Raw genomic sequence first — 16,744 nt, forward strand, 5'->3', positions numbered from 1 at the left:
ATAGATATAAATACTAATATATTATTAATTAATAATATTTTAGATTATAATAATATATCTAATGTTATAGAATTTAAAATAATAGGTGAATTATTATATACTGAATATTCAATATTATTCTTAATATTAGGTTTAATCTTATTATTAAGTATAATAGCAGGTATTTTATTAATATTTAGAACTAATAAAAAATATTAATTTATTTATATAAATATATATATATACTACAATTAATTTTTATATTAATAATGCCCTTTTACATAATTATATATTTTTACTTATTAATTAAAAATAATTAAATATAAATAATATATCTTTAATATATATTAATTAAGATATATATTGAAAATATTAAAAATAAAAATAAATGATGTCAATTATATTAAATACAGTAGAAGTATTATTATTTTTAGTATGTGTATTATTTACAGTAGCTTATTTAACAGTAGCAGAAAGAAAAACAATGGGTTATATGCAAAGACGTTTAGGTCTAAATGCAGTAGGTTTAATATAATATACCCTTATCTTATTAAATTAATTATATTATTTTATTAATAAATAATATAATATATATTATAATTTTATTTTTATAAATATAAATTAATATGTAAAATAATAATAATACATACCACATTAATAAAATAAGTAAATACTTAAATCCCCCTGTAAAGGGGGAGGGGAAGATCTTTTTATTTTTGTTTCCTTTTTTATTAATATTATATTCTAATATATTCTTTTATATAATTAATATTTTTAATAATATTATATATTATCTAATATCTAATATATTCTTTTAATATAATAATAAAGATTTATATAAATTAATATTAATATATATAATGTAAATAATGAATATAAATAAATATTTTAAGATCATACCCCCCTAATATTTAGGTTAAATTTATAGATACTTAATTCCCCCCTGTAAAGGGGGGGGAGGGGAGAACTTTAAAAATTATTTCACTTTTTTATTAATATTTAATTTTATTATATAAAAAATATATAAATTATAGATTTAATAAGATATAAAATAAGAAGAAAATTAAGAAATTTCTTTTAGCTTAAGTGAAAGTGAACCTTTTGCTATAAATCATCAAATTGCGGGAAAGTCTTAAAGCTTAATTAACTAAATAAATATAGTAATATATTTATGGCACAGGTAATGACTCGTGGTATAGTAATATCAATTAAGATGTACGAAAGGAAATAGATAATCCGCAGCCAAGTACTTATTTATTTTATTTTATTTTATTTAAGTATGCAGTTCATCGACTAAAAGGTGATTGGTATTTATTTATTTATTTATTTATTTATTTAAATACTTAAGATATAGTCAAGCCTTACTTGAAAAAGTACAGAATAATTAATAAAAAAAATTATTTATTTGTTAAATGGATAAAATAGAATTTTATTTAGGGAGAACTCTTCTAACTTTATCTAAGTTAATTAATGAATATTAATTAATATGATTAAAAGAAGATTAACTGTACTATGGATTATTACAAGCATTTGCTGATGCAGTAAAATTATTAGTTAAAGAAATATTAATACTAAAAGAAGCTAATGCATTTATATTATTAATAAGTCTAGTAATAACATTAATAACAGCATTATTAGGATGATTAGTGATACTATTTGGTCTATCATTAACATTAGGTGATTTAGAAAATGGTATATTATTTTCATTAGCTATAGGTAGTTTAGGTGTATTTGGATCATTATTAGCAGGTTGAGGTTCTAACTCTAAATATTCATTTTTAGGTAGTATTAGATCTACAGCAGCATTAGTAAGTTATGAATTAGTTTTAACAACTGTTTATATTATTATTTTAATGTTTGCTTCAACTTTAAATTATACATCTTTAGTTGAAAGTCAAAGAATTATATGATATTGTATTCTATTATTACTTATTACTATCTTATTCTTTATAAGTACTGTAGCAGAAACTAATAGACTTCTATTTGATTTAGTAGAAGCTGAAAATGAATTAGTAGCAGGATTCTTTACTGAATATTCTGCAGGTCTATTTGTTTTCTTCTTTTTAGCTGAATATGGTAATGTTATATTAATGTCAGCAGCTAGTACTATATTATTCTTTGGAGGTTATTTATTCCTAACTTTTAATTTATTTACTTACAATCTATCTTTTATTAACTCATTAATCGAAGGATTATTATACGGTGCTTCTTTCGGTATAAAATTATGTTTCTTTATGTATTTATTTATTTGAATAAGAGCATCTTTCCTTAGATTTACTTTTGATTATTTAATTAAATTATGTTGAACAATATTCTTACTAATCTTATTCGGTTTATTCTTATTTGTTCTTTCAATTTTATTCTTATTTAATGCTTTAACTATATAATTTATTTATTTAGTTAATATAAATTAAATAATTTATTAAATAATTTCATATTTAATTTTACTTTAATAATTATAATTATATATATTTATTATAAAAAAAAAATAAAAAATCTTACTATCTCTTCCCCCCCATAAAAAGGGGGGAATTAATAATATAATAATTTAATATTATTATTTAGGGGGTGTATATCCACAAATTTATTCTTATTATTAAATTTTTATTTTATTATCTTTTTATTATATTTATATCTATTAATTATTATATTTTTATTATTATAAATATATTTATATCAAATATAATAATAATTTTAGTATATAAAATAAAATACCTTTTTATTAATGTATAATTAATATTTATTATTAATTAAATAAATAATTTTAATAAAGTAATTATATGATATAATATAAATATAAAGAGAGAGATATTTTAGATATTTTTAAGAGATAAAAAGATTAAAAATTAAATCTTAACTACCCCCCCCTAAAAAGGGGGGTTTTAGAATGATCTTAATTAAACCTAATAATTTGGGGGTGTATAATCCCTAAATATTCTTTATTTTATACTTTTTTTTATTTATATTTCATTAATATTTATTATTAATTAAAGAAATTTTTATATAATAATATAAATTTTATGAATAAAATATAAAATTATAATAATATATATATAATAAAATATTATATTAAATAAATTTATTATAACTTTTTTAATGATATTTACAAATTAAATATTAATTAAATAGAGTAATAATTATTATTTTGTAATATAAATTTTATAAAAAATAATATAAATAATAGAAAGAATTCACATAATATCGCACCCCCCAATCATTTGATTGAGATAGTAGGTTACCAATCCCCCCTGTAAAGGGGGGGGAAAGAATAAGATTTAAGAAATTATTTTTTTATTTAAAATTATTATTATCATATAATTTCATAAATTTATAAATTATTTCTTATAATTTTTATTATAAATTTTAATTTTATATTATAAATTTTAATTTATTTTTGTAATAATTTTTATATAATTATTTTTTGTTTATATATTATTAATTATAAATATATATAAGTATATGTTTTTTTGTTTATATATTGTTTTATTCTAAAGATTTTTTTTATTTATTCTATATATATAAATATAAATTAAATATTTTTTATTAAATAAAATTTTACATTAAATTATGTAATTAAAAATAATAAAAATGAATTTTTTAAATAATTCTTTCTCCTCCCCCCCTTTTTAGGGGGGCTTTAGAATGATCTTATTTTAAACCAAATAATTTGGGGGGTGTATAGTGAAAATTAAAATAATCTTAATTAATTTTTTTTTATTAATATTTTTATTTATAAATACAAATTTTTATAATATATAATTCTTTTATTAATTAAATTAAATTAATTTATTAAATATTCTTATTTAAGATATTTTTATGTAATATTATAAATTATAAAGAGATTAAATAAATAATGATATAAATAAATATAAATGTAATATGAATAAAGTAAATAGAGATAACACCCCCCTAGTGAATAAATAAAATTAGTTAGTTCTGAATTCCCCCCCCTAAAGGGGGGAGGGAGAGATTTATAAAATTTATTTATTCTTTTTTTTGATAGAATAATTTTTATATAATTATTTATAAAATTTTTTTTATAATAATTCTAAAATATTATTATTATTATTATAGATTAACACCTGTAAAAAATAAATATTTTTTTTATTTTTTCTAATCATTACTCCCCCCTCTAAAAAGGGGGGGGGTTTTAGAATGATCTTATTTTGATCAAATCATTTGGGGGTGTATAGTATACATTTAATAATATTTAATTATTATAATTTAATTATTATACTTTTTTTTATAATTTATTCTTTATATTTTATTAATACAAGTATTTATTTTTTATATCATTATTATTAAATATTTATCATAGATAGAATAATATTTATTTGTTTAATCTTATAAATAAATAAGGAATTAAATATTATATTTCCTTATTATTAATAAAATGATTATTATAATTTAATGATTTGTAAAATAATTATATAATTAATTTTATAATTAAAGAAGTAAAAATTTATTTATTATAATAGTATAAAGATAATGTAAATAAGGATAAAGAATATGATAGAAAATATTTAAAGTAAACAATATGAGTAGTAATAATACCCCCCTAGTGAATAAATAAAATTAGTTAATTCTGAATTCTTAAGAGGGTTTAATTTTTAAGAAAAAAGTATTATTTTTAATAAATTTTAATTTATTACTAAATATCATTTTATATTTAAATTAAATGAAATGTATTTAAAAATTATTTATATAAATTTATGTAAATAATAAAATTAAATATTTTACTTAAAAGTAATTTTTATTATTTAATAATTAATTTATTAAAAATTAATCTTTATAAATAAAAAGCATATAAGTATATGTATTTTGTTAAAAAATTTATCATATAAATTTTAATGAATATAAACAAAAGAAATAATTAACATTATAATGGATAAGTTTATTTATATTATAAAAAACAAAAAATATAAATAAAAGAAATAATAATTGGAATACTATATCCCCAATCTTTATATTGGTTTAGTTAATTATTAACCCCCCCCACTTTACAGGGGGGTAAAGAATAAATTTTAAGAAATAATTTTTATTTTTATTATTATTGATATTTATATTTATAAATATTCATTATATTTTATTCATTTTAAATAATTTATTATATGTATTTATAAAATTATTATTAAAAAAAATATATATATTTAAAATTTTATATATTCTTATTATTATAGATTAATATCTTTACTTAAATAATAAAAGTTTTAAAATTTATTTAATTAATACTCCCCCCTATAAAGGGGGGCTTTAGAATTTATAAAATAAATATAATTATTTGGGGGGTGTATTATAAAAACTAAAAATTTATTAATTATAATAATTTAATTTTATTATTATATATTAATATATAATCATTATTATTTATAATTAATTATAATATATAACTAATAATTATATTATATGTCAAATATCTATTATATAATAGAAATAATTTATTTAATATAATATATAAATAAGACATTAAATATTATATTTTTTTAAAATAAATAATTTTTTTATAATAATTAATAATATTAAAAATAATATTTAAGATATTAATACTTAATTATAAAATATAATTATTATATGTAAATATATTTGTAGGAATAAAATAAGAAATAAATAAAGGAAATGGTTCTTATAATATCACACCCCCCAATCAATTGATTGGGCTAATTGGTTACTAATCCCCCCTGTAAAGGGGGGGGAGAAAGAATAAAATTTAAAAAATTAATCTTTTTTTAATTATAAAATTTTTATAAATTTAAGAATTTAATATCTTTATTATAAAATATAAGTAATAATATATTATTAATATTAATAAGAAGAATGTGTTTAGTATATTGGTATTACTAGCTAAGCTGTAGTCTTAGTAGCATATTGTGCTGTGTAGGTTCAATTCCTATCACATTCAATTTAAATAATAATTATAATATAGGTTAAAATATAATCTATATTTCTTCATTATTATAAAATAATTAATTAAATAAAAAAAAAATATATATATAATAAAATGTATATATTTATATAATAAGGTATAATAGAATCGAACTATTACTCTGCTACGTGTAAAGTAGTTGTTTTACCATTAAACTAATACCTTATATTTATATATTATTACTAATATGTTAAAAATATTAGTGAAACAGACATAGGTTGAATGGTGAGACGCTGAGATTGGGACTCAGAGGAAGTTAGTTCGATTCTAACATGTCTGAATATATAAAATTATTTATAATTTTATTTTATATAAAAAAATTAAAATATAAGTATATAAATATAAAAAATATTAATATTTATATAATGGGAAATAAAAATGGGAAAGAAATCATTGGCTAGATGTGTTTATTGCTATTAAATTTGGTTATCCTGTGTAAGTTCGAATCTTACCTTTCCCGGTTAAATAAAAAAAAATAAGTGACTAATTTGATTATTGATCTAAGAAAAAATAAATAAATATAATAAAGATCATAATATATTATTAAATGAATAATATAACAATAAATTCTATAAATACAATTAAAAACAACCTTATAGCGAAAGGGTACCAATGAGTAGAATCATGATTATTTTCCACTAATGCTAAGCAGATAGGGATGTGCGCCATGAGAGCGTGCTTAGTTATATATTGTAGACTGGATACAATATTATGTATTGTGAATTCTTTTATAGAATACATATCTCGGGTTTTGGTAATATGTAAACCTAATAAGATACATATTATGAAAGCACAAAACAAATGTAAAGTTAACTCGAAGAACTCTAGAGAAAAAGGCTTTATAAGAGAGGATTTCTATGCTTACGTTAAGAAACTTGTATACGTATTGGTTACCACGACTGAGGTTGTGATATATGAGTTCTTAGATATCATATGGATCATTGCTATAATAAAAGATTCCTGTTATTATGGTTATTCACAAGATCCAAGCCCACCTAAAGAGGAAAGTTTATCTATTGAAGATAATAATGCGCAAGAAGCTAAGGAAATCAAACCAGAACAATCAGAATCAAATCTGAATGTTAAAGAAGAACTAAGTAACGAACCATGGGATGTAACCGCCTCTGGTGATAATAATGTTATTGCTAAGCGGGCACGGATGAATCGTAGTACGGACCTTGAAAAAAAGGGAAGGAAGGGTTCAAGTAATGAAGAATCTGATAATAAAACAAAGACAGTGAGAAATAAAAAAGCTCATACCTTTGTTTTAGAAAGATTAGGTAAATATTACGATAAAAGTACAAATACATATAACGGTATAATTAAGGTATTAAGAAATACCGAATTCTTACAATTATGTTATTTGGAAATCAAGTCTAAACTTGGTAACATGACCAAAGGATTAGATAGAACCACCTTAGATTCTATATCTATGAAAACATTTGAAAATTTATCTAAATCTATAATGAATGGTTCATTTGACTTTAAACTAGCCAGACGACATATGATTCTAAAGAAGGATGGCTCTTTAAGACTATTAGGTATATCCTCTCTAATAGAGAAGATAGTACATAAAGGATTACAAGTAATTTTAGAGTGTATCTTTGAACTATTGTTCGAAGAAGAATCTTATGGATTTAGACCAAATAAATCTGTACATTCAGCCTTGAAACTTTTATATTTAAAAGGACATCATCATACATGAGTAATACAGGGAGACATTACAAAATGTTTCGATAGTATACCTCATGATGTAATAATGGACTCTTTAAGGAATCATATAAAATGTGATAAATTTTTAATAGTAATTAATAAATTATTAAAGGCAGGGTATAAAAACCTGGTAACAGGAAAGATTATGAAATCTAATATGGGTACACTACAGGGTTCTGTAGTAAGTCCAATGTTAGCTAATATTGTATTAGATAGATTCGATAAAATAGTAAAATATTCCATCATGCTTGAATATACTAAAGGAAAAAGACGTAAGTCTAATCCGGAATATGATAAATTAATATCTATTCGGTATAGTAGAACAAAAGGTCTATTACATACTCTAGAAGCTAGACAAGCTTTATTAGATATGCGTAAGATACCTAGATATCAAACTAATGATCTTAATTTTAGAAGATCTATGTACATTAGATATGCAGATGATTTTGTATTTTTATTGGCAGGTCTTTATAAAGAAGCATTAGAAATAAAATCTAAATTAGCAGATATTTTAAAAGTTGAATGTGGGTTAGAATTAAATGAAAAGAAAACATTAGTAACTCATTTATCAAAAGGTTTTGAATTTTTAGGAGCTAATATTAAGAAGTTGAAGTATGACAATGAACCAATATTTGTATCTCATACAAAAAATGGTAAACTTGTTAAACAAAGACGAGCAGTTAGATTGAGATTAAATGTACTGTTTAAAAAATTAATTAATCGTTTAATCGATAATAAATTTATTAGACGTAATCATTTAAACAAGATCTATGCTACTCTTAAGGATTCAGTTATCCTATTAAGTCATGATCGTATCGTAGAATTCTTTAATCAAAAATGAAGAGGAATATTAAATTTCTATTCATTTGCAGCCAACAAACATATGTTGGGCAATGTGCATTGATTATTGAGATACTCATTAGCTAAAACATTAGCTAAGAAGTACAAATTATCATCTGCTAGGGCTGCATTTAAAAAATTCGGCCCTTGATTAAAGTGTCTAGATACTGATATTATGTTTATTCTAACAGTTCTTTTATTAACAAATCATGATTATAAAGTAGGTAAAGAGTTAGACTGAAAATTAGATATATTAGATACTAATTGGTTTGGTACTACCACTCAATCATCTATATTTAAAAAATGTTGTATTTGTGGTTCTACTAATAATTTAGAAATGCATCATTTACGTAAAGTTAATGATGTTCGTAGTAGTTATAAATCATTAGATTTATCTTATAAGAAATGAGTTGGATCTTTACAACGTAAACAAATACTATTATGTAAATATCATCATATGATGTTACATAGAGGTCAATTATTACATTATGAAGTGAGAATTATAAACTCTTATAGAGAAAATTTAGGATTATTTCTAGAAACGCTACCAAGTACTAAAGATAAGTAATCAAATATTTACTGTCTATTTAAATGACTTCATTATGGAAAGCCGTATGATGGGAAACTATCACGTACGGTTTGGGAAGCAGTAATGAGTAATTATTGACTTCACTTTATATGGAATTTTCTCATTATTCTCTGGAGTAGTAGGGTTAAGTTTAAGTATAATTATGAGATTAGAATTAGCAGCACTAAATCTACAAATATTAATGCACAACGGGCAATTATTTAACGGTGCGCCTTTGTGTTTATATTATCGGAATAATTACTTGATAATTATCGTATTATTAATCACGAATAATATAAAAATATATTATTCATACGTAAAGCATATAACTTACCTAATTAGGGCCAACTTAATGGGGACAATAGCATGTTATAAAAAGGATATGATTGGTGTATTCTGAGCTAAGGATTGCATGACTAGGTTAACGAACTCCTTTAAAGTCTTTTTTTGGGTATCAATTCCCTCTTACCATTCGGGTATAGAATACTCAGCTGTCAAATTATACGTTGAGGTTTGATGGTTGTGATTAATGAGATTAATAAATACAAGCAGTATTAAGAAAGATGGAGGGTCTAAACAATCTATTAACGGTAATATAAGAACTAAGGGATCAACTGAAAAAGGAAACTTTGGAGTTGACAGAGGTCTCGTAGTACTGAATATTCATCGAAAGATGAATTTTAATATATTAGGTAATACTTTACTTAATACATTAATAAGGAAGGGGACCAGGGGATTCTCTACTAAGGAACTAAATACTTCGGATTTAAAAGAATTAGTAGAATTGGCTAAATTAAGTGAAAATAAAGATATTAAATTAAATAATTTATTAAAATTATGTAAAGATCCTGATTTATTAAAATTAGTTTATAATAAAATTAAGAGTAATCTAAGTAATATGATTGAAGGTACTTCTAGACAAACTTTAGATGGTATTAGTAATAATTGATTTGATTTTATTTCTAATGAAATAGGATCGGGTAGATTAAAAATAAATCTAAGTCGTAGTATAGAAATACTTAAACTAAAAGGTGGTACTAGACAATTAAGTTTTGGTAATCTACGAGATAAAATTATACAAGAATCTATAAAAATTATATTAACAATTATATTTGAACTATTAATGTCAAATAATAGTCATGGTTTTAGGCTTAATAAAAGTTGCCATACAGCTATTTGACAAATAAGAAATAATTTTAATAGTGTTAATTGATTTATAAAAATTGATATTTTAAAATGCTTTGACAGTATTCTTCATAATTTAATAATATCTCAATTAAAAAAACGTATTGATGATCAAGGTTTTATTAATTTAATTAGTAAAGTTTTAAAAGCTGGATATTATGATAGTAAAGGTGTATATCATAATCTAAATTATGGAATACTTCAAGGAGCGACTATAAGTCTTATTTTAAGTAATATAGTTTTATCTTTGATTGATGATTGATTAGATGAATATATTGATAAATTTAATTGCGGAACAGTTCGTAAAATAGATCTAAAATATAGTAAATTATCTCAATTAATTAGACGTGCTAAATTATTTTCAGAAAGAATAAAATTATCTAAATTAAGAGCTAAAACTACAAATCTTCATCTGAAAAATGATCTAGATTTTAAAAGATTAAAATATGTTAGATATGGAGATGATATTTTATTAGGTGTTATAGGTTCTAAACAAGATTGTATTATTATACAAGATAGTTTAAGTAAATTTATAGAAACTTTAAATTTAAATATTAATAAGGATAAAACATTTATTAAATGTGCTAGTAAAAAACTAGCTAGATTTTTAGGATATGATATTAAAATTACTCTAAGACATAAGTATCTTATTGTTAATAAACATTATAGTATTAGAACTATAAGAGGACTTAATAATACTAGACTTATAATAAATGCTCTAATTAGATATATATTAAATAACTTAGTAGATCATGGTTATGCTAGATCTTGTAAAAATGGTAGATTTGCTCAACTTACAGGTTTAGGTAGATTAATGCATGAAGAAATTCATGTAATTATAAATCATTATTTAATGGTAGGTAGAGGAATCTTAAGTTATTATAGATTAGCTACTAATTATAATAAATTAAAACATCGTATTTGATATACTTTATATTATTCTTGTGTATTAACATTGGCAAAAAAATTAAGAATACTTACTAAAAGTAAATTAATTAAAAAATTAGGTTTTCTATTAAGAATTAAGGACAATAAAGGCGATATTATAACTCAATTTCTTAGAAATGTATTTGATAATATTGTTAGAATAGATTCAGAATATTCATATAAAGCATGAATTAATAAATCTAATTTTAATGAATTATCTCCTATACTTTTATTATTAAAAAAATTAAAATATTGATTACTTGCTTCTCGTCAAACATTAAATAATCTTTGTATTATATGTAATTCATATAAAAATGTAGAAATGCATCATATAAAAAAATTATATAGATTAAGATTATTTAAACGTTATGATTATATAACATCGAGAATGATTTTAATTAATAGAAAACAAGTACTATTATGTAGAGATTGCCATATAAAATTACATAAGGGTAATATTACTTATAAAGGTATAACTTCTAAGTTAGGTCTTGGCTTATAATCTCTGGAGAGCCGTATGATGGGAAACTATCACGTACGGTTCGGTGGGGGCTTTTATATTTAATAGAATAAAACCTATTAGATATACTACTGCTACCCAATTCTTGGTGACCGCTCATGCCGTCTTTATGATTTTCTTTATGGTTATGCTAATAACTATGGGAGCTTTCAGTAATTACTTAGTTCTATTAATGATAGGTACAAGTGATACAGCATTCCTAAGAATAAATAACATTGCATTCTGATTATTAGTACTTAGCTTATTATTTGCTGTATTAAGTACAATAATTGACGAAGGTCTAGGAACAGGTTGAACTGTATATCTACCATTATCATCATTACAATCACATAGTGGTATTTCTGTTGATATGGCTATATTTGCATTACACTTCTCAGGATTCTCATCTATATTTGGATCAATAAATTTAATGGTAACAATAATGAATATGCGTGCTAACGGTATGGATTATTCTAAATTAAATTTATTTACTTGAAGTGTATTAATAACAGCTGTATTAATATTAATATCAATACTAGTATTAGCTGCTAAACTAATAATAATAAAACTGGCAGCTTTATATTTCGCTATATGCTGGAACATCCATTTATTTATTAATGGACAATCAGCAGGTAACTTATACAATATATATAATATAAGGAACCTCAGAGACTACACGCGAAAGTTAATTATATATTTTTTAATAAATCCTTTAAATTTATTATTAAATAAGTATAATAATTATATTAATAATTTACTTATTAAAGAATTAAATAATTTTGATAATAATTTATATTATAATAATCAATTAGGTTATTATTTAGCCGGTTTAATTGAAGGTGATGGTTCTATTAATGTTCTTACAACATTAAAATCAAAATTAGGTAAAAATAAATATCTATCAATTCAAATAACATTTATTAAAAAAGATTTTCTATTAGCTATGATTATTTCTAAAAATTTAAATTGTGGTTCAATTTCAAAAAAAAAGAATGTTAATGCCTATGATTTAGTAATAAATGATTATTTGGGATTATTAAGATTAATAAAATTAATAAATGGTAAATTTAGAACACTTAAAATAGATAGATTAAATTTATTAATTGATTGATATAATTATAATGGACATTATCTATTAGAAAATAAATTAGAAAAATATCTAATTGATAATTCACTATTAAATAGTAATAGCTGATTATCTGGGTTTATAGATGCAGATGGTAATTTTTATATAAGACATGGATATAGTAATAAATCTTTAGTTACTAAAACTATATTTAGAATTTCTCAATCTAAATTAGATAAATGAGGGAATTCTAAATTATCTTATATGCAAAATATTGCTAATTTATTTTTTACTAAATGTAAATTAATAGATAGAACATCAACTAATAAAGGATATCATTATATAATAATAACTAACTCATTTAAAAGTAATATGGCAGTTATAGATTATTTAACTAGATATCTTTTATTTAGTAGTAAATATTTAGATTATTGTAATTATAAAGAAATAGTTAAATTATTTGAAAATAGATTAAACCATACACTAGATAATATAGAATTAATTATTAAAAATAAAAATTCTATGAATAATAACCGTATAGTCTTTAATTGAAATCATTTAAATAATTTTTATACAATTAATTAATAAGATATAGTCCCAACATATATGTAAATATATGAGTATTTACCTTAAATTATATTTATATATAATTTATGAATATATTATAATATAATATATATAACTCATTAGAAGTAGTAAATCAAGATAAAAATAATAAAAAAGGGTTTAACAATGTTATTAGCAGATAGAAACTTTAATACATCATTCTTTGTTGTAGCCGGTGGTGGTGATCTAATCTTATATCAGCATATATTCTATAAAATAATTAATTATTCTTTTATTATATATATATTATTATATAGTAATATTTATTTATGTGATAATAACAATATACTTTATATTAATAAACTATTTGATTTAGATTTATTTTATAATGAATATAAAAAATTATTACTAAATAATAAATTACTATCTAAAGATTTTTTAATTTGATTTATAGGTTTTGTAGAAGGAGATGGTTCCTTTGTAGTAGGTAAAAATTTATCTATTGTTATAACTCAAAAAGAAAAAGAAATATTAGATATTATAAAAAAAGAATTACAATTAGGTCATGTATTATTACAATCTAAGAAATTAAATTATTATCGTTTAATAATTCAAAAAGAAAGAGAAATATACTTATTATCATTATTATTTAATGGTAATTTAGTATTACTTAGAAGATTATTAAAATTTAATATATTTTTAAATAAATTAAATGAAAAATTATTAAAAAATAATCAACAAATAATAAAACTTAATTTTTATTGTAAATTACTTTCTATAAATAATTCTTGAATTTCCGGATTTACTGATTCAGAAGGTTGTTTTTCTATATCTATATTGAATAATAGTACTAATGGATATAGAATAAGATATATTTTATCTCAAAAATGGGAATATAATAAACTTATTTTAGAAGAAATTTGTAAACAATTTAATATTTATAATAAAAATAATACTTATCTAATTGGTAAAGTTTATCTTCATAGTATAGATAATAATTATGAATTAAGAATTAATGGATTAAAAAATTGTAAATTATTATATAATTATTTTGATAAATATCTATTATTATCTAAAAAAAATATTAGTTATAACAAATGAAAAAATATAATATCTATGATAGAAAAAGGAGATCATTTAGATCTTAATAAACGTAGTATAATTAAAAATTTAGTTAAAAATATTAATATATAATATTAATTAGAATAATTAATAAAAAATTTTATCCATGTTTTGGAATAAAGGGTGAGGTTTAATGTATAAGTTATGAAATTAAATAAAACATATGCTTTAATTATAAATTGATTTTATTTAATAAATATAGTTTTAATACTATATACCTTAACTCTAGTTATAAATAATAATTATTTATAGCAATATTGGTGGTACGGTCAAACATATTATTCTTTATATATAGACCGTCAGTTATATTTTTATATAATTGCTACAGACTGCTTCACCAATGGGTAATATTTATAGCAATATTGCTTAATGTACAGTCGGTTCTTCACAATTATTTTTTTATAATTGTATATAATTTTTTTTATATAAAATATGTTATAAAGAATTATTAATTAAATTTAATATTAATATTTAACATCAATATTTAATATTGTATAATATAAAATATATTATAATTTTTGAAGAAATGGATTCTTTGGTCAACAAAATATATATTATGGCCCTATAAATATATTAATAATAATAATATATTTATTGAATTTCCCTATATGCTGGAAACTATGATTACATTTATTAAATACTAAAAAATATTTAAATATTATCATAAGTTTAATATTAATTATATTAACCGATATAGTAAAATTTTAATAAATAAATTTTTAATTAAAAATTATCATAGCAATCAGCAGGTAACGAATAATAATAATAATTTAGTAGGAACCTCAGAGACTACACGGGAAATATTAAATAAAAATATTTCATCTAATAAATTTAATCAATGATTAGCTGGTTTAATAGATGCAGACGGATATTTTGGAATAGTTCAAGGTAAATATACATCTTGTGAAATAACTTTAGGTTTAGAAGATGAAAAAACATTGTATCAAATAAAAAATAAATTTGGTGGTTCTATTAAATTAAGATCAGGTGTTAAAGCAGTAAGATATAGATTACATAATAAATCAGGTATGGTTAAATTAATTAATGCTGTAAATGGTAATATTAGAAATTCTAAAAGATTACTACAATTTTTTAAAGTATGTAATATTTTACAAATAAAACTATTAAATCTTATAAAATTAAATTCAAATAATTCTTGATTTATAGGATTTTTTGATGGAGATGGTACTATAACTTATTCGTTTAAAAATAAAAATCTACAATTAACAATATCTGTATCTAATAAATATTTACAAGATGTTGAAGAATTTAAAAATATATTTGGTGGTAATATTTATTTTGATAAATCAAACCAAGGTAGTTTTAAATGATGTTTACAATCTAAAAAAGATGTTATTAATTGAATAAATAGTTATGTTAAATTAAATCTATCTAGAACAACCAAATTTAATAGATTAATGTTAGTTAAAATATTTTTTGATTTAAAATTATTAAAAGCATATCATAATCTAATAAATACAGCTATATATAAAGCTTGATTAAAATTTGAATTTAAATGAAATAGTAAAAATATTTAATAAAGATATAGTCCAAATAAAAAAAAAAGCATCTTGAAGTATATATTTTAATAATGCTAGCATTTGGTATGGTAAGTATGATCATACAATCATATGCTAAAAAACTTATTTTCGGGAAAATAGGAATGGTGTACGCGATGGCCAGCATAGGATTCTTAGGATTCTGTGTATGATCACACCATATGTTTACAGTAGGTTTAGATGCCGATAGTAGAGCTTATTTCTCAGGTGCATCATTAATTATTGCTATACTAACAGGATCTAAAATATTCTCATGATTAGCAACATTATATGGAGGATCTTTACGTTTTACAACACTATTATTATACGCCATTGGATTTATTTTCTTATTCACGGCGGGTGGTGTAACAGGTATAGTATTAGCTAATGCATCTTTAGATATTGCATTCCACGATAAAAAATTAAAAAATAAATTAAATAATATTAAATCAAATAATTTAATAAATGATCTTGAATATATTAAAATATTTTGAGTAGGTTTAATGGATGGTATTGGTAATATTCAAGTAAACCATTTTAATTATAAAAATTTACAATTTAGATTAATTATTAAATTAACATATTTAGAATCTAATAAAAGTATGTTAATAAATATTTCTAAAGTTATAGGAGGTATAGTAGGAGTAGATAAAAAAAAGAAATTTGTTTATTGAGTTGTAGATAATAAAAAAAGTATACAAAATATTATAAAGATCTTTGATAAATATCTATTATTAACAACAAGAAAGAATTGTCAATTAATTTTCTTAAAAAAATGCTTATTATTATCTAATAATCTATCATATAATAAAAATTATATAATAAATACTTATTTAAC

General features: G+C 20.5%; 3 protein-coding genes across 3 annotated transcripts; all 3 read left to right on the forward strand.

The window, feature by feature from the left end:
* Positions 1 to 6,686: 6,686 nt before the first annotated feature.
* Positions 6,687 to 8,456, forward strand: B9G98_01824 (Putative COX1/OXI3 intron 1 protein; the record flags this gene model as incomplete). The annotated part of the gene is made up of 2 exons (XM_024808381.1): positions 6,687 to 7,498; positions 7,643 to 8,456. The coding sequence occupies 2 exons, from the start codon at positions 6,687 to 6,689 to the stop codon at positions 8,454 to 8,456; spliced, it is 1,626 nt and encodes a 541-aa protein (XP_024664149.1).
* Positions 8,457 to 9,552: 1,096 nt separating this feature from the next.
* On the forward strand, positions 9,553 to 11,133 carry B9G98_01825 (Putative COX1/OXI3 intron 1 protein; the record flags this gene model as incomplete). The annotated part of the gene is made up of 2 exons (XM_024808382.1): positions 9,553 to 9,931; positions 10,508 to 11,133. 2 exons carry the CDS (start codon positions 9,553 to 9,555, stop codon positions 11,131 to 11,133), a joined length of 1,005 nt encoding a protein of 334 aa, XP_024664150.1.
* Positions 11,134 to 15,959: 4,826 nt separating this feature from the next.
* Positions 15,960 to 16,400, forward strand: B9G98_01826 (Cytochrome c oxidase subunit 1; the record flags this gene model as incomplete). Its single annotated transcript, XM_024808383.1, has 2 exons — positions 15,960 to 15,981; positions 16,189 to 16,400. The coding sequence occupies 2 exons, from the start codon at positions 15,960 to 15,962 to the stop codon at positions 16,398 to 16,400; spliced, it is 234 nt and encodes a 77-aa protein (XP_024664151.1).
* Between the last annotated feature and the right edge of the window lie 344 nt (positions 16,401 to 16,744).

This window comes from Wickerhamiella sorbophila, assembly GCF_002251995.1.
Source record: "Wickerhamiella sorbophila strain DS02 chromosome Unknown contig6, whole genome shotgun sequence".
Taxonomy (NCBI): Eukaryota; Fungi; Ascomycota; class Dipodascomycetes; order Dipodascales; family Trichomonascaceae; genus Wickerhamiella; species Wickerhamiella sorbophila.